The sequence below is a fragment of the Mustela nivalis genome (assembly GCF_964662115.1).
Source record: "Mustela nivalis genome assembly, chromosome: 1".
In the NCBI taxonomy this organism is placed as follows: domain Eukaryota; kingdom Metazoa; phylum Chordata; class Mammalia; order Carnivora; family Mustelidae; genus Mustela; species Mustela nivalis.
The window spans coordinates 199,813,038-199,837,424 of record NC_139020.1 but is presented as its reverse complement, the minus strand read 5'-3'; the positions used below and the strand labels follow the sequence as shown (position 1 = coordinate 199,837,424).

At 48.6% G+C, this 24,387-nt stretch overlaps 2 protein-coding genes and 1 long non-coding RNA gene across 9 annotated transcripts; 2 read left to right on the top strand and 1 right to left on the bottom strand.

Annotated features, from left to right (window-relative positions):
• Positions 1-829: 829 nt before the first annotated feature.
• Positions 830-7,101, top strand: CCR2 (C-C motif chemokine receptor 2). Of its 5 annotated transcripts, none has more exons than XM_082705536.1 (3): positions 830-914; positions 1,065-1,173; positions 4,789-7,101. In XM_082705536.1, exon 3 carries the CDS (start codon positions 5,215-5,217, stop codon positions 6,373-6,375), a length of 1,161 nt encoding a protein of 386 aa, XP_082561662.1. In that variant the 5' UTR covers positions 830-914; positions 1,065-1,173; positions 4,789-5,214; the 3' UTR covers positions 6,376-7,101. The 5 variants fall into 5 exon arrangements, with proteins under 5 accessions (XP_082561662.1, XP_082561663.1, XP_082561664.1 ...); XM_082705540.1 differs by lacking the exons at positions 830-914; positions 1,065-1,173 and adding an exon at positions 3,154-3,267 and having other exon boundaries at positions 5,243-5,600; positions 5,706-7,101; XM_082705537.1 differs by lacking the exon at positions 830-914 and having other exon boundaries at positions 1,085-1,173; positions 5,243-7,101.
• On the top strand, positions 1,042-20,055 carry LOC309850949 (C-C chemokine receptor type 5). 3 transcript variants are annotated; one of them, XR_014304544.1, is made up of 4 exons: positions 1,113-1,173; positions 15,353-15,498; positions 17,023-18,577; positions 19,467-20,055. XR_014304544.1 is itself a non-coding variant. In XM_082705585.1 (3 exons), the coding sequence occupies exon 3, from the start codon at positions 17,034-17,036 to the stop codon at positions 18,090-18,092; it is 1,059 nt and encodes a 352-aa protein (XP_082561711.1). In that variant the 5' UTR covers positions 1,042-1,173; positions 15,353-15,498; positions 17,023-17,033; the 3' UTR covers positions 18,093-20,055. The 3 variants fall into 3 exon arrangements, 2 of the variants coding, with proteins under 2 accessions (XP_082561711.1, XP_082561712.1); XM_082705585.1 differs by having other exon boundaries at positions 1,042-1,173; positions 17,023-20,055; XM_082705586.1 differs by lacking the exon at positions 1,113-1,173 and adding an exon at positions 14,507-14,819 and having other exon boundaries at positions 17,023-20,055.
• LOC309850959 lies at positions 7,782-9,561 on the bottom strand. Its single transcript, XR_014304550.1, has 2 exons — positions 8,449-9,561; positions 7,782-8,253 (listed from the first exon to the last, which is right to left on the bottom strand). It is a non-coding gene; the product is annotated as an uncharacterized lncRNA (long non-coding RNA).
• Positions 20,056-24,387: the final 4,332 nt, after the last annotated feature.

The following is a 24,387-nucleotide window of genomic DNA, read 5'->3' as shown; positions in this document are numbered from 1 at the left end:
TTTTTTTTGTCCCTCATTTTCTGCACTACTGTCTTCTTTTGTGTGTGTGTGTGTGTTGTAAAAAAATGCTTAAATTCACTTTTATTTCCTTTTGTGTATGTTCTAAAGCTATTTTCTTTGTGGTTACCATGGGGAGGTAGCATAATTAGAACATTTTAATTTAAATTTATACCAGCTTAATATCACACAGCTTAACAACACACAAAACTCTGATCTTGTATGGCTCACCTCTTTTGGTTGTCGGTGTTGAAGAAGTACTTTTACACATCATGTGTCAAGATGAGGTTGTGGGGGATGGGTAGCTGCTACTGTGTCAAAAGCTGAAATTGACCCAAGTTAACTGCAATTGATCATCCAAGCCTCCTCTTGACAGTTGCAGGCCTTCAGTAGATTCCAGAATAGTTAGATCAGACAGATTCTGTCAGGGCAGTTGTCTGGGTGGGGAGAGAGATTTCTGATGCTTCCTATGCCACCATCTTCCCTGAATCTCCTTGGTGTTTTCTTTTAGAAAAACTTCTTTCTGGGGAGTGGAACCTATAATAACTGAGACCCTTCTTGCTAAGGACATCTCATATAAGAGACCATTTTGCATTCCCTTTTAGTAAACATCACAAAAAGAAGAAGAAGAAGAAAAAAAAAGAAAGAAAAATTCCAATCAGATCCCAATTCCATAATGTCAACAGTGTGCATAGTCATAAAACTCATTCTGCTTTCTCCACCATCACCAACAGCCCTGCTGTTAGCATTTATCCTCTGGAAAACGGAGTTCTGTTGTGCTCATTTCATGCAAATTATCACTGGCAGAAGAGAGAAGATTGCCAGATATAGAGACCCACAAGATAAAGAAGCCCAAAGTCGTTAGACAGAGGAGCAGATGTACAGGGTTTGCCTGACTCACACTCATGGTTGCATAAGTAAGATTTCAAAATTAATATTACTCTGGAGACCTCAACCTAGTGTACAATGTTCCTGGCTGGAAAAGAAGAACTATATCATTCTTTTTTTTTTTTTTTTCAAATCTTTACCATTACTTGCTGTTGTATCTCCGCCTTCCTCTTCTGCAGGAAATATTATTTCCTACTTCTGCACACCAAGTTTCTACCTCCAGATCTGTTTGGTTCAGTCGCTGAGAAGCCTGACCCTCCTGTGCCACTTGGGAGAAGCCATTCGCTGGTGAGTTGTGGGTGTTTTTTCCATTCCTTTATGAATCATGGGCTCAAAGCATCCCAACACTGGAGATGCAAGGCCTGGGAGCACCCTGAAGGTTGCATAGCTTAGGACCTTGGGGGATGGTGTTGGAGAAGAAAAGTCTGGAGGGTGGTGTCTGCACCATAAATGTTGAAGAGACCCAAGTGGCAGTGAACAAGTGCAGAGCAGGGTAAGACCACCCCACGGGGCTCACGTGAGAGGACAGAGTACTAAAGAAGACAGTCACAAAGTGTAAGGACACTCAGGCTTCTCTCAGCTGCTGCTCCTCTCACCCCTCCCCTCCCAGCCCCCTAGGGCTTTAAAGAGCTGGAACTTTCTATCCCAAATATTGCCCCTCCCCCTTCACAGTCTGTATAGGTGATGGTCCAAGCCCTGAACCAAAAATGGGCCTCTTGCCTTAATTCAGGAGCCCACAGGGGCTGAAGTGAGGAATCTCTTTTACTGAGAGGCAGCTTTTAATCAATTCAGGATGTGTCCTGACACTTGACAGTGACACCTCGCATGCATCTGCTGTGCCAGGAGCTAGGTGTGCAGGAGTGACTGGGGAGAAGTCGTGGAGGAGGAGGTGGCTGGTAGTTGAGAAGCCAGTGCAGGTAAACAACAATGTGGAGAGAACACAACGGTGGAAGTGGTCAAGGCAATTGGCCCCCTTGAGCCCTACCCTTTCCCCACCCCACCCCACCCCCGATCTGAATCACCAGAGGGTCTGAGCGTGCATTTCTGACTGACAGACTTCCTGTGTGATCGAAAGCCCAGCATTTGAGAAACACCAGTCCAGTCCACACTTTCCAATGCAGATGAGGAGGCCAGTCCTGTGGTTGGTTACAGAACAGCCCCAAGGGTATGCTGCACATAAGGGGCTGTGAGCAAGGATCCCCAGTATCTTAGTTTTTATACGGGTCTCCCACTGGATTACCCCGGAGCTAGTCCACAGTGGGTCATTGTGTTTTCTGGCACCTTGCAGCCTGCTGGATCTCTGTCACTCACTTACAGAAATGATACTTATTTAGCAGGCTTTAAGTGTCAGATCGGGCTCTGGGGCACCAGAGAAAGACAAAGTTCTTTGCCCTTGTGGAGCTTATTTGTGTGTGTGTGTGTTCACATGCACACATGCTCACACTCCTGCATGTGTATGTGGGACATGCTCATGGTGGTGAATGTGTGGCTTTTAAGTCTACATGCCAAAGAAGTGCAAGCCTCCATGCCTACCTAGAAAATCATTACCTATTCCATGTCCACCTCTGCTCTCCCAGCCTGGAGATAGGAGCTCCTGGGGTCTTTTGTCACAGAATAGCCCCAGGTTCAAAATCCAGCTCAGCTATTACTTGTTTTGTGAACTTAGGAAAGTCTTTTAACTTGCCCATGCTTAAATTTTGAATTTCTTCACTTGTAAGATATAAAAATAATTGCTCACAAAAGCTTTGCAAATATTAAACTAATTCATGCACAGTATTTAACGCAGCACCTGAAGCTTAAGGAGCATTCAATTAATGATCATAGATGTAATTCTTGAGGTGGATACGTTCTCCTCCTCATCCCCCAGGAGCTTGATTAGAAGTCTTCTTTAGTGGCAGCAGATTTCCAAGAATCTGGCTTAGTGAAATGTAAGGTCTATGAAATGTATGGATCATAAGAGAAATTGAAGAATAAGGTGTGTACAAAGATAAAAACCAATTCACAGTTACTACCAGGAAAAGAAAAAAAAAAAGAATATTCTTGAGAATCAAGTCTAATGATGTTAGATGTTCTACTCAGTATAAAGACTTTCGTGAATTTCTTCAATTAACATTTATTGGTACCTCCTTCAGCCAGATGCTATATTGTCAGAGCTGGAAACAGAAACATGATCTGGACTTCAAGGGGCACATGGTGTGTGGGAGATCGTGTGATAAGGGCTTGTTTAGAGGCATATGTTATGAGGCGATTGGAGTGATTTGTTAGCAGAGGAGGTTTGGCTTCACAGAGAAGGGGAGCTTGAGCAAGAAGTACTGGCAGAAGACTAGGAGTTCACCAGGAGTTCTAGGCAGAGGGCAAGCTTATGCAACACCACTGAAGCAGGTGAGTTTGCAGGAAAATGGATGGAAGATGGACGGGGTGGGAGCACAGGACTTGGGGTTTGAGAAGTGAGCATAGAAAAGGCTGATGAGGGGCGCCTGGGTGGCTCAGGTGGTTAAGCATCTGCCTTCGGCTCAGGTCATGATCCCAGAGTCCTGCGATCAAGCCCTGCATCAGGCTCCCTGCTCAGCGGGAAGTCCGTTTCTCCCTCTCCCTCTGCCGGCTGCTCTGCCTACTTGAGTGCTCTCTCTCTGTGTCAAATAAATAAAATAAAATATTTTTTTAAAAAAAAGGAAGAAAGAAAGACAGAAAAGACTGACGAATGGTCTGAGCATTGCCTTTGAGGTCCCGCCACCTACAGTGTGTGGACCACTGCGGTTTTCAGTTGAGAAGCACAGGATCCCATTGCTAGTATTGGGGAAGACAGGCTGAAAGGGAGCATGGTCAGGAATAAGCTGCAAGCAAGGCAAGACCACAGCAACGATGGAAATGGGGAAGGTCTAAGCCAAGACAGTGGCAGCTGACCGATGTGCAGAGGAGGTGAGCCTGGAGGTGTTTATGAGGTAGAATTCACAGGACAATGATAAGGACAGTAGTATAGAACAGAGTTCAGCTCACTGTAGGTGCTCAGTAAATGCTGGTTGAATAGATAAACCCCTGGGAAGCCATGCAGGAGGCAATGGGAAATTCAGCTCTGAGACATAGAGGTTGAAAGGTGCTAAGGTAGAGGTTGAAAGACGTAGAGGTAGAAGGCAGAGCATTGGGATGTGTTGGCATTCAGGGCACCTAAAACCCTGCGATTAAGGGTGCCTGGGTGGCTCAGTGGGTTAAGCCTCGGTCTTCAGCTCGGGTCATGATCTCAGGGTCCTGAGATCAAGCCCCGCATCAGGCTCTCTGCTCAGCAGGGAGCCTGCTTCCCTTCCTCTCTCTCTGCCTGCCTCTCTGACTACTTGTGGTTTCTGTCTGTCAAATAAATAAATAAAATTTAAAAAAAAAAAACCCTGCAATTAGACAACACGACTCAGCAAGAACTTGGGGTTGAGAATAAAGAGGTGGCAGAAAAAGACATGGCAGCCAAGGATCCTGCCTGGGGGTTCTCCCAGGGTGGGCAGGGGAAGGAGACACCAATGAAGCAAGTGGATAAGGAGGCACGAGGCAGGCATGCACCTCCCAGAAGGCAAATGAGTTTTAGACGAAAGAACTTAGCAGAAGGATCCAACGCTTATCAAGGATGAAGCTGAAGCAGAGCTGGGCATTTGGTAGTTGGGTTGTCATGGCAACCTCACCCAGGAAGCTTTGGCGGGGAGATGGAGGCAGAGAGTTGAGAGCTAGTCAAAAGGCGTTTGGCTGCAAGTAACAGAACATGGGACTCCCAGTAGCTTCAAAACAAGGGCTTATTACTTTTCAAATCACAAGAAATCAGAGAATGAGTTGAGCAGTTCATAAGTAGTTCAAAGTTGGGCTTATGACTTGGTGGCGTTGGGACTCCACCTGGTTTTGCTCCATTCTAAGTCTTTCATTCAGGGTCCCAAACACCAAGCCTTCACAAGACAGGCTCCAGAAGTGGAAGGGGCAGGCCCGGGTATCTGCTGCATCTCTCCTGTCCTGGAAAAGCATTCTCAGAGGCCCACCCACAGAATGCCCTTCCTCATTGCCTTCCGGGAATGGGTCACCGGCCTGCGTGCTCTCCCCCCCCAACCACCTCCCCTGCAGAGGAGACAGAGCGGCACAGGGAACTGTACCATGAGAGTCTGGTCCTCTGGGAAGGCCCAGGATGTTGAGAAATGGCTGGTGGGGAGACAGCTAGCATCTGCTCCCAGGAATAAAGGGAAGTGATCAACCAGCATAGGAGCTTTCCAGGACACAGTCGCAAAGCAGAGACAAAGACCAGGCCATCACTGACCCAGAGCGAGGATCTTTTTAAGCGTGGGGACAGCAGGGTTACATAGCATGCTATCATTTTGTTCTCTGATTACAGCACGGAGAAAGATGGGTGACAATGGCACGTTTGCCCAGGCCAGCTACAGCGTGCAGCCCACGTCGCATTCTCTGTTTACATCCAATATCCAGGCCGGCAATGAAGAACCCACCACCAATTATGACTATGATTACAGCTTGCCCTGTCTGAAGGTCAATGTGAGACAGAACGTAGTTGGGCTTCTGCCTCCGCTCTACTCGCTGGTGTTCATCTTTGGTTTTGTGGGCAACATGCTGGTCGTCCTCATCCTCATCAACTGCAAAAAGCTGAAGAGCATGACTGACATCTACCTGCTCAATCTGGCCATCTCTGACCTGCTCTTCCTTCTCACCATCCCGTTCTGGGCCCACTACGCCATGTACGGTTGGCTCTTGGGGGAGGTGATGTGTAAGTCATTCACCGGGCTGTATCACGTTGGGTATTTTGGAGGAAACTTCTTCATCATCCTCTTGACCATTGACAGGTACCTGGCGATCGTCCACGCTGTGTTTGCATTAAAGGCCAGAACGGTCACCTTTGGGGTGTTGACAAGTGGAGTCACCTGGGCCGTGGCTGTCTTCGCCGCTCTCCCTGGGATCGTCTTCGGGGGACTGGAAGAGGAAGATGATATTACCTTTTGCAGCTCTCAATTTCCAAAAGCATGGAAGAATTTTCATACAATCATGAGGAGCATCTTGGGCCTGGTCCTGCCCCTGCTTGTCATGGTCGTCTGCTACTCGGCCATCCTCAAGACCCTGCTTCGGTGCCGAAACGAAAAGAAGAAGCACAAGGCGGTGAGGCTCATTTTCGTGATCATGATGGTTTACTTTCTTTTCTGGGCTCCCCACAACATTGTGCTTCTCCTGAGCACCTTCCAGGAGTTCTTTAATGTGAGCAACTGTCAGAGCACCAGTCAGATGGACCAAATCATGCAGGTGACGGAGACCCTCGGGATGACGCACTGTTGCGTCAACCCCATCATCTACGCCTTCGTGGGAGAGAAGTTCAGAAGGTACCTCTCCGTGTTCTTCCGAAAGCACATCGCCAAACACCTCTGCAAACAATGCCCAGTCTTCTATGGGGAACCTGCGGATCGAATGAGTTCCACATACACACCTTCCACGGGGGAACAGGAGGTCTCAGTTGGCTTGTAGAGGAGTAGAAGGTTGCTTCTTGCTTTTGATGGGGGATGGCAATCGGTTTATGATAATAAAGCCTCAAAGGTCTGTTGAAGAAGGGAGGCCTGTGAGTCTCTGAGGTGAGTGCCCAGGAGCCTCAGGGTCATGGGCACCAAGACAGACTGTGCCCCTCCCTGGGTAGCCAACGCACACTCAGGGGATAGTCCAGAACAACTGTGGGTAGAGACCAGGACTTCTCCAATGAGCTCCTCTCAGTTCCTGGAAAATGCCGCATCTGGAAAATACTTTACCTTTGCTTCAGTAGCTCTGCTATGCTATCCCTTTGGACAGGGGCTCAGCTGGAGGGGGGAGGGGGGCGAGTGGGCACAGGTGGATGGCGTGAGGGGGGGTGGGTGCCAGGAGGTGGGAGGTGTGCGCATGGCTGAGCCTGAGTGAGGAGGAAGGTCTTCGTTGGTCCAGCCAGATAGTTGTGCTACCCCCAGCCCTGCTTCCCACCAATATTAACTTGGAAGGCCCCACCGGCTCAGGGAGAGCTTGGGAACCCCAAGAACCCTCTGAGAGCTTCGTTTGGGTCCGATCACCTCTCCCGTGTAAGTACATGACACACATTTGCTAATTTTCCATTTATCCATGACAACCATGCAGCCTGCACTGGAAATCTCTTACCTATCATGCCTCACTGTTCACGTGTGTTGTAAGCCACATTCCCGCTATGTAAAAATGCATGAACATGTTTGTTGATATAGTCTGTGTCGTCTATAATGAGATGAAGAATAAAAACCCTCGTTCGGTCTGTGCAGGGAAAGGGAAGTTTTGCAGGTAGTGATCGAAAGAAGGCCTGAAGGTGAATGACCCTGCATCAGGAAGGCAGGAGCAAGAGCTTGGGAGACTGTGTGAGCCCCTCCCCCCTGCACCCCCACCCTGCCACTCATTGCCCCGCCCCCACAGCAATGTTTCCAGAATCAACTAGGAGGAAAGGCCAGGAAGGCTATGTCAGAACCTGTAGAGGCCTCAAGTCTTTGGATCTGATTGTGTTTATCTTCTTGTTACCTGTCCCTGCTGCCCTGGCCCCATCTGCTCCCCACTCAACCCCCAGACGTCATCATGATCACTCTTGCCCAAAAGATCGCCCTTCCCCAGAACCAGCTCATGGAGGTCCAGGAGAGTAGCCTTGGAGAGTAGAAAACGGTGCAGCCAGAACTCCTCCGTGTGCTCTGGTGGGAGTCCTGGGGTGTGTCTCCAGGACAGAGAAGGGGCCGGGAGATATGACAGAGGCCCTTGCCTTAGAAGTCATACCCTAGCCTGTGAATCTTGGGATCTAACCAGCCAGATCAGGTCGACCTACACAAGGAAGACTCTAGAAAGGTTAGGAGAAAGTGTTTTCCAAACTACCTTCCAGCTCCTCATTTTTGGGTCCAGGCATAGAGTTCGCATATATAAAAATAACAATAATAATAAAGTAAAAATAAAAGTAAACTGGAACTGTAACTTGCAAATGGAGCAGAATATCATTTTAAGAGTTGCTATTAGGTCAATCCTGAAAATACTGTATTAGTCACAGAGAGAATTCTGGTTTTGAGCTTAGATCATTGGAACCTGTGGTATGTTCAACATGAACAGTTGTTGATCGGGGAGTCCGGGGTCTGGGCTATGGGTTTATGAGCTCATGGCGATGTAACATCTAACTCCTACCATTTCGGCCATAGCACACACCTCACAGGCAGCATCTCAACTGGGTCTTATTCTCACAGCCTTGCAGCCACAAACCCCATATCATTATGAAGTCTAGAAAGTCATGGGTTTGATCGTGTTCAAACCCTTCCGTGCTCTGCAAATGTCATTCATGTTCCAACTGTCCAGATTGGAGTGGGAACTTCTAAGTCACACAGACCCCTAAGTGAATTTTTTTTTTAATTTATTTGACAGACAGAAAACACAAGCAGACAGAGAGGCAGGCAGAGAGAGAGGGGAGGAAGCAGGCTCCCTGCTGAGCAGAGAGCCCGACGTGGGGCTCGATCCCAGGACCCTGGGATCATGACCTGAGCCAAAGGCAGCGGCTTAACCCACTGAACCACCCAGGCACCCCACCTAAGTGAATTTTTAAACCCAATTTGCAAAGGACAGGAGTTGGTTCACTTAAGTCAGCGAAGATTTTTATCTTGGGTGAGCCAAGTTAAAGATGTGTACACGTGTGACCCAGTGCATTTCTGATCTGACACAAGCAGGAAACACAGGGTTTCTGGAACCTGGTGGCTCAGGAGCTCTAAGTGACAATGTTTTCCTTTCCTGGTTCATGGCTAGAGAAGGTTTCAGAAAGAAGTGCGTGTGTTTGGGGTGGGGAGAGCATGCTTTGCCTTCCGATATTTGTAGTATCCTCACAAATACATGAAATTTTGTTTGGATGACGAAATGTAAATATTGGGGATTTTTAAATTAACATAAAATGTATTATTAGCCCCAGGGGTATAGGTCTGTGAATCGTCAGGCTTACACACTTCACAGCACTCACCATAGCACACACCTTCCCCAATGTCCATAACCCCAACCACCCTCTCCCCCGGCAACCCTCAGTTTGTTTTGTGAGATTAAAAGTCTCCTATGGTTTGTCTCCCTCCTGATCCCATCTTGTTTCATTTATTCCTTTCCTATCCCCCAATTCCCCCCCCCCACATTGCCTCTCAACTTCCTCATATCGGGGAGATCATAAATATTGGGTTTTTAAGCTAATTAATGCTCTAACTACATTGCTGTTTGAAAAACTATCTGATGAGCAACTCCCTGTTTTCTCCTCCCCTCCCCCACCCAGCCTCTGGTAATCACCATTCCACTCTTTTCATCCATGATTCTGACTATTTTAGGAACCTCATGTAAGAGGAACCATGTAGCATTTGTCCTTCTATGTCCCCAAGGCTCACCCATGGTTCTGCATACGGCAGGAACTCCTTTGTGTAAGGGCGAATAAAATATTCCATTGCATGTACACACCACCTTTTCTTTATATGTTTATTGATGTGCATAAAATTTCAGTTGTGCAAGATGAGAAGTTCCAAACATCTGCTTATAACATTGTACCTGTTGATACAATACTGTATTGTACATTTTAAAAATCTGCTAAGAAGCGGGAGGGGGGGTAGATGGTATGTTTAGGGTTCTAAACATAATAATAATTTTTTTTTTTTTTAAAGCCTGCCTGGTTTGTTATTCTGTGTGTGGTAGATTGTCTTACTCTTTGCCACTTTTCACTCCTTCCCCTGTGTGATGACACATGCCTGTCCTTGTGATGTGACTTATGACTTAGAGTGTTAGGTGTCCCTCCTCCATCCACGGGAGGCTCGACCATGAAGGGTGAGAAGTGCCACCTGGTTCAACCACAAAGAGTGACAGAGGTGGTTGGGCTGAGCCTCTGGCTCTCCCTGCTCGGCCACAGGAAGGTCCCTCCCGGGCCACAGCAGGTGCCATGCCATGCGAGCAAGAAGACACAGAGAACAGAGCCAGACCCCAGCCACATGTCATAGGAACAAGAAGTCCACGCTTGCTGTTTTAAGTCACTGAGCTGTGGCAGCTGTTTACCAAAAAGCACAAAGGCTAATTAGTACATCTAAAATTCAGGAAAGTATCCGTGTCTTATTCCATCATGGAATTCAATGCAGCAAACTCCCTTGAGGATCTACCATGCACCAGTCTGGAGTAGGCACATGAAGATGGGTGTGTTAATTCCCATGGTCTGAGAGCCCTTTAAGTGGAGGGATTGGGGAGGGGAGGAAGGGTACAGAATGGGGTGTTTGTGAATCACCAGGCACTGTGCAGAGCACAGAAGTAGAGCTGTATGTGGAATGTTCTGAGAGCCCAGAGGAGAGAGTCACCAACTCAAGGATAGTCCCACAACACAGTAGTCATAGCTACAGTAGAATTTTATTGCCACCAAAGAAACCACTACTTAAAAGCTGCCGACTCTTTCCATTTCTAGATGTGGAAACCCAGTCTTCTTTCTCCCGAGAAGAACATTTGAGTGGGCTGTTTGAGTCAAGCAGCTGCCAGGGAAGGTCGTCCTTCCCAGGGATGGGTGGCTTAAGACTTCCGGTGGAGTTGGGGACTTGGCAGAGGGCCCACCCCGTGCCGTCCTCCAATGCTCGTGATGCTCAAAGGCCCTGCCGCCTCCTGGGAGTGAGCCACCCAGACCCCATCCTTCTCTGTTTTGCCTTCTTCTCATTATTAAGATTTCCTTAACAAATAGAAATGGCTTCAGGGCTGATTAGTCAGCAGCAGTAAGGGCCACCAAGAGCCACCAAGAGGAAGCTTGTCAGAGAGAAGAGGCCTCTGAGCTGGTAAGCTGACCTCTGTGAATTTAAAGGAAGGCTGGCCCTGGGTTTGGTGAGTGCCTGAGGTTGGAAATGTCTTGGGCAGTTGTCACTTTGACACTATGTTTGTGATCTCACATCCTTGGGACCTCCTTGCTGGCTCACTGCTATGTCCCACCTCCACCATCTCTTCTCTCCAAGCCCCTCTTCTCCTGCTCAGCTGACCTGCTACCTAGAAGATCCCCCACCCAGGAAGGAGGTATCAGCCTTCCCTTCTTGCAAGCTCCCATTCCTCACAGGGTTTTCTCAGAATCCCTGCCCTTGGCTTTGAGGAGAGGACCCCTCCCTTTCACCTCTCCATCAAGCCCACCCATTTCGACAACCCTTTCCTGCTCAAATCTGTCTCCTTATAGGACAAGGGTGTGATGAGTTGACATGGCAACCAGGGGCACAGAGCTGATTCTGTCAGTCTAGGAAGCCCCCTAAGAAGAGGTGTGACCCCAGGTGTCAGTGGTTTTCCTTAGAACTGTAAGGTACTTAACACCTCTCTGCCCTCAGCCTCAGGCCATAACTGCCAGTTCTGGGGCAACAGGAAAAGTCCTGTATGATATCCTGTTTTGCATACAGCTGAAGACAGAGGTGCAGGTGTGATCCAATCCGAAGTCACAGTGGGCCTATTACATACCTTCATCAGTGCACTACACTGTATGAGCACCATGTCTGGGCACTGACTCGAAAAAAATACCCAAAATTCATAGAGCAAACTTCTCAGCTGAGTTAAAGGGTTGCCACCACATCTGGACATATCTACTAAGCAAGGAGGTAGACAGTCTGCAAGTGTCCACGTGGTGTGATGATTTGCACAGGGCATGGGGAATGCGGTGCAGGCGCTGGGAAGGGGGTCATTCTGGGAAAGACCAGAAGGACAGAGACATCAGAGGTTGAGAAGACAGTGCAATGACCCCCAGGCCCACTCACCATGAAGTGTATCTGGGACCAAAGGTGAAGCAGTGTTGGGAGCCACGGGACCCTATCATCATTGCTAAGACACACAGGTGGTAGGGAAGGATTTTTCCTCTTTCTTTGAGAACCATGGGAATTCTTGGACTTTCTTGGTGAAGGTGGCTTCACCTTCACCTGCACCTTCAATAAGGAGTATCCTCCTTGGTGGGGATATCAGGGCACTGGCAGCCACACTGAGAACACATGGTCCATAATGTGATCGATGGAAAGAGCATGAACATCTAATAACAGAACTCTGGCGAATATAGTTATGGCATTATACTGAACAAAAGAAGCCAGACTCAGAAAAGGATAGCATCTATGTTTCCATTTATATGAATTTAAAGGAGAGGCACGTGATGGTCCATGGTAACCAAAGTCAAGTGGCCCTTACCCCTGGGTGTGGTGCAAGGGCACTTTCTGGGGTATTAGGATGATGCTGTATCATCTCGGTTGGGGAGGGGTGGTTATGTGGGTATATACATGTCAAAACTTGACCAAGCTGTGCACCCAGGACTAGTGCACTTTGCTGCATCTAAATTAGACTCCCGTAAAAAGAAAGAGGAAGGAAGGAAGAAAGGGAGGGAGGGAGGGAGGAACTATGTGTGTGTGAGCTGCTGTGTGGCAGGTGACAGGAGCTGGGCTCATACGGCTGACCCTCTGAACCCAAGGAGAGGAACCAGTGTTTCCCTAGCCCCTGGCGGATGCTCGGCATCTAGACTGAAGAGTTGCATGGGGCAGCGGGAGCGGAGCCGTCCACCAACCTGGATTCAATGCCTGGACACCAGCTATTTCAAAGGCGGGCCAACTCCCCGAAAGGAGGGCGGGCTCAAGATGCCTTCCATTATGGGCATCAAGTCCAGAGTGACAAACAGGTCAAAGGATCATTTCTCTTGGGGAGTCTGAATGTCATCCGCAGGAGAACAAGAGCCTTGCAAACAGGGCCAAAGAGAATCTGAGACCATGAAACTCAGTCATGGCATGACACACGGAAATGGATCCTTGATTCAAGGCTGAAGAAGTTCCCATGGATCCTCACTTCCTTGTAACTCCTTGGGATGGAGCTCCACCCCGAGAGGTGACCTGAATCCCTCTCTGAACCCTGAAATCTGAAAGGCGTGACCCACCCACTAAATTGGGCTTCCACGTTCTACGAATCCTCTCCCTGTTATCCCCTCCAAATGTGTATTGTCCAAACCAGCGTGGCCATAGAGTCATCAGGTATTGAACGGGGGAGCTGCCTTCGGGACCCCCAGGGTCTAGCATGTCATTCCCCAGATGATGATGTGGAAGCTCAAGAGAGAGGAAGTATCTTGCCAAGGGCAACCTGGTGGGGTGGGGTGGGAGTGGGGACTCCAAGCCTGCACCACTACTCCATACTGCCCTCCGGGGGCGAGCACCCGTCACAGCCTCCGCTGCCTGGACAATGGACAAGCAGAACTTCACAGGGAGAAGCACCAGCTCGGGTGGTGACAGTATTGCAACATTACAGAAATGTAACATTTATCCAGCAGCAGCTGAGAGTTCTACACACACACACACACACACACACACACACACACACACGTTACCAGCCGTGAACACAAGGCTGCTCTTCCGAGGACTAAGACTATTGATGCCGCCTGCTTTCTGCAAAATTTTATATTGACCTATTTGCTATCCATTTTGCAAACCCATTTTTTCGTAAAATATAAGGCCTCGTTACATAGCCCGTGGAGGGCCAATATCTGCGAAGCACCCCATTCTTGTTATATCATTTGATCTTGACCACAGACCTATCAAATAAGTTTGTGATTTGGGGTTTGGTTTTTCTTTTCTTTTTTTTTTTTTTTTTAAGATTTTTATTTATTTATTTATTTGAGAGAGAGAGAGAGAGATGGCAAGTAGGCAGAGAGGCAGGCAGAGAGAGAGAGGAAGGGAAGCAGGCTCTCTGCTGAGCAGAGAGCCCGACGTGGGACTCGATCCCAGGACCCTGAGATCATGACCCGAGCCGAAGGCAGCGGCTTAACCCACTGAGCCACCCAGGCGCCCCTGGGGTTTGGTTTTTGCCCCCATTTCACAGATAAGGCTTGAGGACTTACAAAATTTTGTTCAGAGCCAAGTGACAAACGATGAAGCTTGGAACTTAGCCCTGGAGTATGTCTGCAGAGGCAGGTTCTTAATCATTGCCTCCTGACTTGCACACACAGGATGAACTTGAAGATTTTTTTTTTCATGATTCACTGTCCCGGTTACAATGACCAATTGCTGGGCTCTGTTGTGACACAAGAGCATGGTCCTGGGTGGGTGGTTACTGATTGCTGGGCTGTCTCTGTGCTTTTATGGCTGTCCTAGCCATCACCTCCTTCTAGTCTTTTCTCCAAGCACCAGTCCCTAGCTTCATGACCCTGCTTCACCCTTGGCTTCACCCCTAGGCCGCTGAGACTCTGCTCTAGACAAGGACCCCGGGACCCAATTTCATTAAAATTTTATCAAATAAACTCTCCCTAGGAAAGAATCACGGAATGAGTGGGTAGGAGTTTGCTGTTTCCCGAGCAGATATTATGTGCTAAATTCTGGGTGCGGCTGCCTCGTGTGCCCCTCCCCCACAAACCCATTATTCAGCCCATTGCACGATCTGAAAGCCGAGGGTAGGGCGGGGCTTCAAGCTCCCCCCGTCTGGCTGCGGAGGTCACGTGCTTAGCCCTGTGTGAGGCAGCCTCCGCAGGTCTGGGGTCTCCGCCCTTTCTTAGACCACAAGCTGAAGTTTCTGATTCTATAGTGGAGGAAGTGGAAGACCCCCAGAGGGCGCTCTTGAGGCTCAGGGTGCTGTCCCCTGGGCGTTCAGCTCCCCAAGTCAACAGTTGAGGTTTTCAGATAAGTAACCAACCACCAAGAAAGCTCTCTGTGACTGCATATGGGATTGTCATATACTCCTGAACCTGACCTGAGGCCACCAATTATTGCTCATTTTATGTGGACAACTTCTCAGAGCCACAGACAGACTGTGTCCTTGGAGGCAGGATCTCGGCTGTCTATGTATCTGGCATAGTGCAGGTAGTCATGAAGGCTTGCTGGTTTGAGGGCTGCTGCGTAGTCACTAGGTGGAGGAGATTGATAATGACGAGCCCCAGGACATACCCAAACCCAAGGAAGATGGGCAACAGATTTAGCTCACAGGTGAGCCCACAAGTAAAGCCGGTTAGACGATCAGTTGTTTTCATTTGCAGAAAAAAATAGTATAGGGTGGGAAGGTGAGGTATGGGTGTGAGCTGGGAAAAGCACAGGGGCCGGGGGAAATGGGTAACGGGGACCACGGGGTTCATGGGAAGCATTCCCCCCTCAATTTCAAGTTGGCTTCAGTGGCTTTGATCGAGGACAAATAGTAAGAGAATCAGAATCTCTCCCATTTTCGCCTTGCCATCCATAAGCCATGTGGTCTTCTACAAATAAATCATGGGTCTCCGAAGCAGCAATTTCTTTCGGGAAAATGAGGGATTTTGATTTTATAAACGCGAATGTTCTTCTAGTTCTAATATCCTTCAATTCTATTTTCTGACAGTTTCTGTGCCGTTGGATGAACAGAACACAAAAGACATAAGTGTAATCCACGAAATCCATGAATAAGCGCTCAGGCCAGACATGTAGACAGCAATCTATTTCGAGTTCAGCTGAAAAAGAAGAACTGTTCTCTGATTTTTTTTTCCTCCCAGGCAATATACTTATTCACCAAACTCCGCCTCCCCCCTTTCGCTAAAAACTGTGCATTTCCTACTTTTATGCTGCCTATATGTTTGATTTGCACAGCTCAGCTGGTCAGAGGAGCTGAGACATCCGTCCCCCTACAAGAACCCTCCTGGTAAGTCACCTTTCAGCCACTTTGCCTGTTCATTAGCTCTGCTTCTGTGATGAGTAAAAGGGCTTACAGGAAACCCATTAGACAAACACCAGGTGCTCCTAGAGCTATCTTGAAACGTAATCTTTGAGAGAAGAAAAGAGTTAGAATTTAGAATGAGTTTCAGATGGTGATAATATCGAAGATACAGAACACGATTGTGAATGAAAGATTGTAAGGGATCAATACTAGAAAGAAAGGAAGAAAGAATGAAAGAGAGAAGAAAAAAAAAAAAGGAAAGCAGCTTCACCTTTCAAAAGAAAGCTTTTGAAAGGAGGTGATTCTTGGCCAGAATCTTGGCAGAGATTATAGATTATAATCGGGTAAGAGGAACTGAAAATCCCCTCCCCCTCCCTGGGATGGGGTGCCCTCTGAATGTGTTTCCAAGCAGAAATTGTATCTAAGTCTAACTCTTCTGTTTGTTTTCGCCCCCCAAAAAGGGAAGGTAAACATTGTCCAATTAATGTCATAGTACAAATATCAAATTAAGTTTCCCTTTAATAATCAGTTCCACAGCACATTTAGTGTAACGATTTTTGTTCTGGCTCAGAATTTAAGGGGAAAGTTTCTGTGTGCTCCTCCCACTGCCTAATCTGAGATCCAGGAGGCTTCAGACCCACAGGGATTAAAGAAATTTCTCAATAAAGCCATGGAACTGAAATTGACCAGGCAAGGCAATGTGAGAGCAAAAGTGAGAATGGGAGTCTAGATTTTACAGCTGGCTGCTAGCTCCCATGACCTTCTCAGGGTACTCGGGCTTCAGTCCATCTCGTTCTGACTGTATTGGGACACCAACCTGGAGATGCCAAGTTCTAGTTCTCTCACCAAGAAGCGAGAGACCAGGGTAGCTGGTGGATAAGAGCACAGGCTGCTTGCCTTCCAAATCAGTTGCTTCCTAGCTGTGTGTCTTTGGGCAGGTTATTCAGCCTCTCTGTGCTTTGAGTTTCTCATCAGCAACATGGGGCAATAACCTGACCTGACTCCTACAGTGACCTTGAGGATTAAATGAATGAATGGGTGTGAAGCTCAGAACAGCTGGCTGGCCCACAGAGTGCCCTGGAGAGCCGTTAATGGTTACTAGCACTCCGTGAATGCTTTATGTAAGCTCAGCCCCTGGGGAAGGGCAGCTACAGCATAGTAGATCATCAGACAGTGTGAGATGGCACCCGAGTCAGTTTCTTGAAATTGTGATGAAAGCTACCTTCTCTCCACGTGGCCACGGGGCACCAGATCTTATTTGGTTAGATGACGGTTTTGTGAATTTCCCCGGGAGTCATGCTCTCCATCTAGCAATCAGAGACACCAGCGGCGAGCCTTCCCTTTCCTGCAAAAGTCCTTTGTTTTGGCCACAAAAGGGAACTCAGTTAAATGTGGAAATCAAGGCACCAAAGTGGAAAGCATGTGGATGTTTAAGACAGTTTGTGGTCGTGGTGGACCACTCAGAACATTCTAGGGCTGAATAAAGGAGCACTTTTTCTTAATTTCCAGGGTCGAGCAAAATGAATGACTCCACACCGACTCCATACTATGACATTGATTACGGGATGTCAGAGCCCTGTCAGAAGACCGACGTGAGAAAGATCGCAGCCAGGCTCCTTCCTCCCCTCTACTCGCTGGTGTTCATCTTTGGTTTTGTGGGCAACATGCTGGTTGTCCTCATCCTCATCAACTGCAAAAGGCTGAAGAGCATGACTGACATCTACCTGCTCAATCTGGCCATCTCTGACCTGCTCTTCCTTCTCACCATCCCGTTCTGGGCCCATTACGCCGCGGACCAGTGGGTCTTTGGAAATAGGCTGTGTCAGATTTTGACGGGGCTCTACTACATAGGCTTCTACACGGGCATCTTCTTCATCATCCTCCTGACCATTGACAGGTACCTGGCGATCGTCCACGCTGTGTTTGCCGTAAAGGCCAGGACGGTCACCTTTGGGGTGGTGACGAGCGTGGTCACCTGGGTGGTGGCCGTGTTTGCCTCTCTCCCTGGGATCATGTTCACCAGATCCCAGAAAGAGAGGTCTCGCCTGACCTGCAGCCCTCATTTTCCACCCACTCAGTACCATTTCTGGAAGAACTTCCTGACATTAAAGATGACCATCTTGGGTCTGGTCCTGCCCCTGCTTGTCATGGTCGTCTGCTACTCGGCCATCCTCAAGACCCTGCTTCGGTGCCGAAACGAAAAGAAGAGGCACAAGGCGGTGAGGCTCATTTTCGTGATCGTGATTGTTTACTTTCTTTTCTGGGCTCCCTACAACATCGTGCTTCTCCTGAGCACCTTCCAGGAGTCCTTTGGCCTGAATAATTGCAGTAGCTCCAACAGGCTGGACCAAGCGATGCAGGTGACGGAGACCCTTGGGATGACGCACTGTTGCATCAACCCCATCATCTACGCCTTCGTGGGGGAGAAGTTCAGAAACTACCTCTTAAAGTTCTTCCGAAAGCACATCGCCAGATGCTTCTGCAAACAATGCCCCGTTTTCCTGGGAGACGTGTCCGACAGGGCAAGCTCAGTTTACACTCGATCCACCGGGGAGCAGGAGATCTCTACCGGCTTATGACCTGGACTTGTCTTTGTACACAGCCTTGGGGTGGGAGTGGTTCTTTTGAAAAGGAATGTGCTGTCATAGAGGGTCTACGATTCATCCATCCATCTGGCTTCTCTTTTAAGAACATTAGATCATTGGAAGCCATCACTTCCGGAGAGCCAAATCAATATATGCTGATGACAGCGACCTTCCCATCTCTGTTCTACACACATCAACTCATTGGCACACTCTCCCTTCACTGCGGAAGTTCATTATTAAAAAAAAAAAAAAAAATCCTCGGAGAATTGCTGATTCTTGAGTGTGGTTGACCTGAACAGAAACACCAAAATTAATCAAGAAACGTATTGGATAGTTTCTCACCTTCCGGAGGCAAGAGGGGCAGATTGCAAACGTGCTTAAAGCAGGTCCTTGTCATGATCGGTTAAGAAAGGACGTCTTCCAAGTGCGATCTGCCCTCCAAGGTGTGGTTGGTAAGATCCTCAGATGTTCAGGACCAGGTGAGAACGGGGAGAGCATCTTCAGTGAGAAGGGGATCCTCTGCTGGGAGAGGGGAGGGAAGGGGAGTTCCAAGCGGCAGACCCCACACCTGGGGAGAGGCTCGGCGGCAGGGGGAAGCTTGGTGTGGGCTGGGGAAGGCAAGGTGAGCCCGGACCGTGGAGAGTGTGCACAGCACCAGTTGTCAAAGCCAGAGCAGGGAGGGCCCTGGCCACTGTTGCAGTGAGCTCATTGCATGGCCAAAGGATGTTCTGGAAAAGTGAGCATTTAAGGCAGGGAGGTCAATGACACGCAGGCGAGGCGAGGGGACATCTGTGTAGGTCTAGGCACCAGGGATGGGAAGCGGAGAGTATTTTCACAGCATGTAGGCTGCGAGTCAGGAGAACTTGTGATGGATTTGGGTTGGAGGTAAGAGGCAGAGGGAAGACAGACAGAACCTCCAGGCATCAAGCATGCAGACTCAGATACCCTGAGGAAGACTTCAAACATGGGAAGGGGATGAGGTTTGGGTCAAAAGCAGGAGAGGCTTGTGGAAGAGGAAGAGTCTGGTTTCATGACCTTGAACACAGCCTTCTGTAGACAAAACCTGGGCTGTCTCTCCGTGGCTGCTCCTGCCCTGACGGCTGTCCTCCCCAGCCCGGTTTCAACAACGGGGCATCTCCGGGAGGCTTGGAAACACTAGACTTAGGAACGCGTGAGCTTGAGGTCCAGGACCACAGGAACATTCAGGTGAGGACTGATTACATAGTTAATGAACCTATCAAGAAGAGCTTTCTAAGTCCTGAGCTAAGAGACCCTGGGGCAGGAAGGGGAGCCCCGAATGAGTACATCTCTGCCCTCCCGGGGCCTACCACAGCTTCAACATTGTCTCCTGGATTCACCTCTCTGTAGGCAGAGGGCAGAAGGGACAGATTCATTTGGAAACAGCCCGCCTCCAGCTTGATCAGCCGCAGAAAGCACCATTTCCGGACCTTTGTGTTTCAGGCTGAGTGTGGCGACTTGAGACGCTCCTTCCAGCCGCCTTCTCCAGTGTCCCCGAACACTAAGGGATCTTTTCATGTCAGAGAGACAGTCCTGACTGTTCTGAGCTGCAACTTTTATTACTTTGTACCTGCCTGAGATGGTTTTGGATCTGGGGAATGGCTGAGACCATTTGGGGAGGGATCAGGCACGTAAAGGAGTGAGAATCACTCAAGGGTAAAGGTGTCAGAATAGTAAGAGGTGCTACGGATGTTTCTCAAGCTCTGAAAGACGAAACTTGAGAGCAGGGGTGGCAACCGGGAAGCACCCAGAGACACTCTGAAGGTTGTTTCAAGGGCATCAGTATCCTATGACCCTAGCCTCTGGGTCAACTCAAAGACATTCTGTATCTTTGTGTACGTGTATGTATATATCCTGCATATCTGAGAATCTTGTGTCTATGGAAAGTTACAAACTGCTTGGAAAAAAATCCTTACCCAATAAAAGCCGCCCTCTAAAATGACTGATTGGTCATTATCTCAGTCACAGGAATATCTCAGTCAAGGGAAGCCTAGCTTACGAAACTGTGAAAGCACTTTGAAAGTAGTTGGTTTGGGAAAATTCCATAGGTACACACACAGAGAGAGAATTACACTTCTTTTTAAATATCTGTAGACGTTGCCCCCCTCCCTGGGTCAGATTGCCAGAATAATGTGTTTGAAACTACAGCCTCTCAGGGTTGTGTTTCTGGGCAATGGACACTGGAAACCTTTTTAACTTCTAATTTAATTCTACTACCAGAGCCAAAGACCTGATGCATTTTTAAAACCTGGAAAATCAATGTGTATTTAAACCCATGCCAGCTGTCTGTGTTTGACGGTGAAGAAGGCCTAAGGTCACAGGATGGTCATTTCTGTCATCCTGATTTGCAGACACACGAGGACTGAGGACGGCTCCTCCTGAGCTTGCTTTTCTTTCATTTCAAATCCCTTCCAAACACTGTAAAGTTTGTCATCACAGTGGTGACAGTTGTGTCACTGACATTTGGATTTCTGAGCATGTGTCTCTTATCCACAGAGAGGACAGGTGCTCTGGGAAGAGGTGATGGGTCCGGGTCATATCCACGGTTTGGGGCCGGCTGGTTTTCAGGTTCTCCCCTTCCAGAGCAGGTCACCATCCTCCCCGGAGGTCCGTGGAATGAGCAGAAGACAAGGACAGCCAGAGCTGGCTCGTACGATGGCTTTTCCCTAGCAACCTGAAGGACAACCTTCTATCTGTGAGTCGAAAGAAGGCATGACCCAAGGAAGGGCGGAAGGGGGCTGAGGCCAAGCACCCGCTCATTGTCCCCACACTCCTCCCTTTGTGGGGCACTCTGTGGCACAGCCCTCCTCTGCCTCAGCTTGAGACAGACAAACGAAGTTTGGACTTACTGGGACCTTTGGGGTCTAACTTCACTTACCATGTCCTGAGCGAAGGTACCCTACCCCCAGCCCAGAGGCCTCTGTCATGGAAGGGGCTACATATGTGCTATGGATAAAGTCAAAGTAAAGTGAACATTCCCCAGCAGGGAGGGAAAAATGTGCAAATTCATAAGTTGGGATTCTGCTTACACTTGTGTTTCAAGATTCTAGTTCAAACACCTGCAACATTAGGGACACCTGGGTGGCTCAGTCGGTGAAGTGTCTGCCTTCGGCTCAGGTCTTGATCCCAGGGTCCCGGGATCAAGCCCTGCATTGGGCTCCTTGCTCCGTGGGGAGTCTGCTTCTCCCTCTGCCTGCTGCTCCTCCTGCTTGGGTTCGCTAATTCCGGCAAATAAATAAATAAAATCTTAAAAAAAAATAAAAATAAACACCTGCAATGAAACTACAGTGCATTGGCCTCACCACTGTTATGATGATCCAAGCTATTTTTCTGCATATGGTGCCGTATTTCTTATTTGCCTTCAGTCTTCTAGAAGCATTCTTTTACAAGTCTTCTTTTTGGCTCCCTGTTGTTACTACTTCAGTTTGATTATAAGTTCTGTGCCACTGTGGTTCCGTCATGGGTCAGGAGCTTGGTTTTGTTTCTTTTTTTTTATGGTGGTACCCAGTTTTTTAAACACTTTATTCTTTTCAAACTGGAATCCAATGGACAGACCGGCAGAGCCAGTAAGAACCTTGGGCTACACTGCCCCCCTGTGGCCACTTCAGTAACCAACAAGCGCGTCCGGCAGCAGCGCCTGGACCACAGAGCCGGGAGACGGGAAGCTTTACTCTTGGCTGTTTCAAGTTGGCACTAATCCTGCCGTGGACAAGAGGTATTTCCACAGCAGCTCCGCCTAGATAATGCTCGGCTCTTTCTGTTTCTGAAGAACGCCTGCACTGGACATGAAGGTCCCAGTGGCCCAGAGCCAATCTCCGCAGATCACTGAACCCACAGCCTAGCAACAAGGCCACAAAATGTTTTGTGACGAAGCATTTTTCACAGCCCATAAAACGCTCCAAGCCCCCCTCCTGTGTCTCTCTGGTACAACCAGTCATGGTCTCCAGTACCGCGTGTTTGAAGCAATGAAATATGATCGCCAGTTGGGCGGCTTCCTTCTTTATTCACACGTCCCTTTCTCCATTCCTGTCTTCTCCACTTCGTTCGGATCCCTCTTCTGGCATCACATCATGGGAAAACAGAAAGGTTGATGAGGATCCGTCAGCCCGACCCTTCACTCTCTGGAGGAAGAACAGACCCCACCTCCCACCCCATCCCCAGCCCATCCCCCACGTGCCAGATGTTCGACACCAGAGGTCTGGGTGGGCTGGAGCATCAGCCCGCAATGTGTCGTGGAGAAGAGTAGGAGGGAGCTGTTCTGACTTCTGGGCCCGCCCCTGGGATTCGGATTTGCTAGGTCTGCAGAAATCTCCCAGCAATTTTAAGTAGAGCCAACCTTGAAAACCGCTGCTTAAAGGCCATCAAACCAAGCGTGCTGGAGGGAGGCAGCTGTCCCGCGGCGGATCCTGCGGGCCTGAAAGTGAGTGGCCCGCGGGCCAGGGAGGGTCTGGATTCGACTCCTCGATTTTCACATGCGAAGCATGAACTGGATCTTCCTGCAAGCTTGTCTTCAAAACCTGTGAATCTAGACCTAATTGGCAGGATAAAATCTCTGTGTTAGAGGCTCCAAGCGTCTTGCTTTCGTTTCTGGTTTGGGATTATGTTTCAACCCGTCCGTTCCAAGTGAAAAGTAAATTAAAACAGGATTGGTCCTCGGGCACCCGTGTGGAGCTTGGCGGCTTCAAATTCAAGACAGGATGAGTAGAAATAAGTTTAAAAAAGGTCTGTTTGGGATGTTTTACAAATGAATATCGATTTTGCTGACGTTGGCAAAAGAATTCTCCCTTTTCCCCATTTCCTAATCCCTCCAGGGAGCCTTCCCTTTAACTGTGTCCAGTAAAGCCTTATCCCAGAAGACCTAGAAAACCCTCGAAGTCTGTGTCAGTTCTGAGTGGTGCAATGATAAGTCTTCAGAGAAAACAACAAGGTAGTTTTAAAACAGCAATAGCTCGTATTTACTCTAAAATGCCTGTACTTGGGCGCCTGGGTGGCTCCGTCAGTTAAGCGTCTGCCTTTCGCTCAGGTCATGATCCCAGCGTCCTGGGACTGAGCTCCACACATTAGGCTGCTTGCCCACCGGGAGCCTGCTTCTCTCTCTCCCTCTGCCTCTCCCCTGCTTGTGCTTGCTCTCTCTCTCTCTTTCAAATAAATAAATAAAATTTTTTAAAAGTAAATTAAATGCCTGTGTTTTGGTTTATATCCATTAGCTAATATTCTTCAAAAATCCCTTTCAAGAAAATTACGATTATTTTTTCCTAACAGATCATCTAATCAGGACTCTATTGATTGGTTATCTCACTCCTTCCTATAGGACAAGAAGTGGAGCCTGCTTGAGGTCCAGCCTTGAGGCCAAGGGAGCTTGGGGAAGTGACTCAGAGTCAGTCTTAGGACCTCAGAGTCCCTTCTTGTGGCTTGGGATACTATCTGGCTGATACCTAGGTCAAGACAGAGTAGCTAAACCAGCCCTGTCCCGAGGAACTTTCTGGACTGATGGAGATGCCCTGTCTAAGACAGCGGCCACCAGACCAGTGCAGAATGTGGCTCATATGACTATAGAGCTTGGTTCTTAAATTTTATTTCATTTTACTTAATTTAAAAATATCCGATGCACGTCTTAATGGACAGTTCAAGGCTGGCATACAATAAATAGTCAAAAAATGTCCGTGTAACTTGGATCGTGGCATCAAGGACTCGCAGGCAAGTTTCTCAGTCCTTCTATACTCCGTTTCCTCATCTGCAGTACTGGGGCCGAGAGTAAGCTGTGCTAACTATGTTTGGGCGGAGGATGAAATGAGAGATGTCGTGTGGGCTGAACGCAGTGACTGGCACATAGGAGTTCTCGTAGCTGGCAGCTACTTTCCTGATAATAGCTATTGCCTCTTTCTATTAGAACTGCGCTCCCCCCAAAGAGTGTTCCTCAGGGTGGTGGAATGGAAGCTGCTGGGTATGTGGGAGGGCTCTTGGGTGTGAAATCAAGCACCACGGATTGAAAGTGCCTCCCAACATTAGGGCGTGGTGTTCAGTCCATTCGGCCCTGTGTAGTGTCTTGGGAAAGGCTTTCGGGAGCGGGGTGTGGGGGGCGGGGATTAATCTGACAATGTAATTCTGGTTGATGCAGACCCTGCAGCTCTAAGCAGACTGGGAGATGGCGCAGCTGGGGGCCAACTCCCCGCCCCCCCCACACACCCCCCCCACCCCCCACCGTCTGGGATTCCAACAGAGGCTGACACATTGGAGAAGCAAGGGGGGAACACAGTTCACTTGTGCGTTG

What these genes read in the sequence shown, in the direction of transcription:
- CCR2 (XM_082705536.1), top strand. Translation starts at nt 5,215, where the DNA reads ATGCTATCATTTTGTTCTCTGATTACAGCACGGAGAAAGATGGGTGAC.
- LOC309850949 (XM_082705585.1), top strand. Translation starts at nt 17,034, where the DNA reads ATGAATGACTCCACACCGACTCCATACTATGACATTGATTACGGGATG.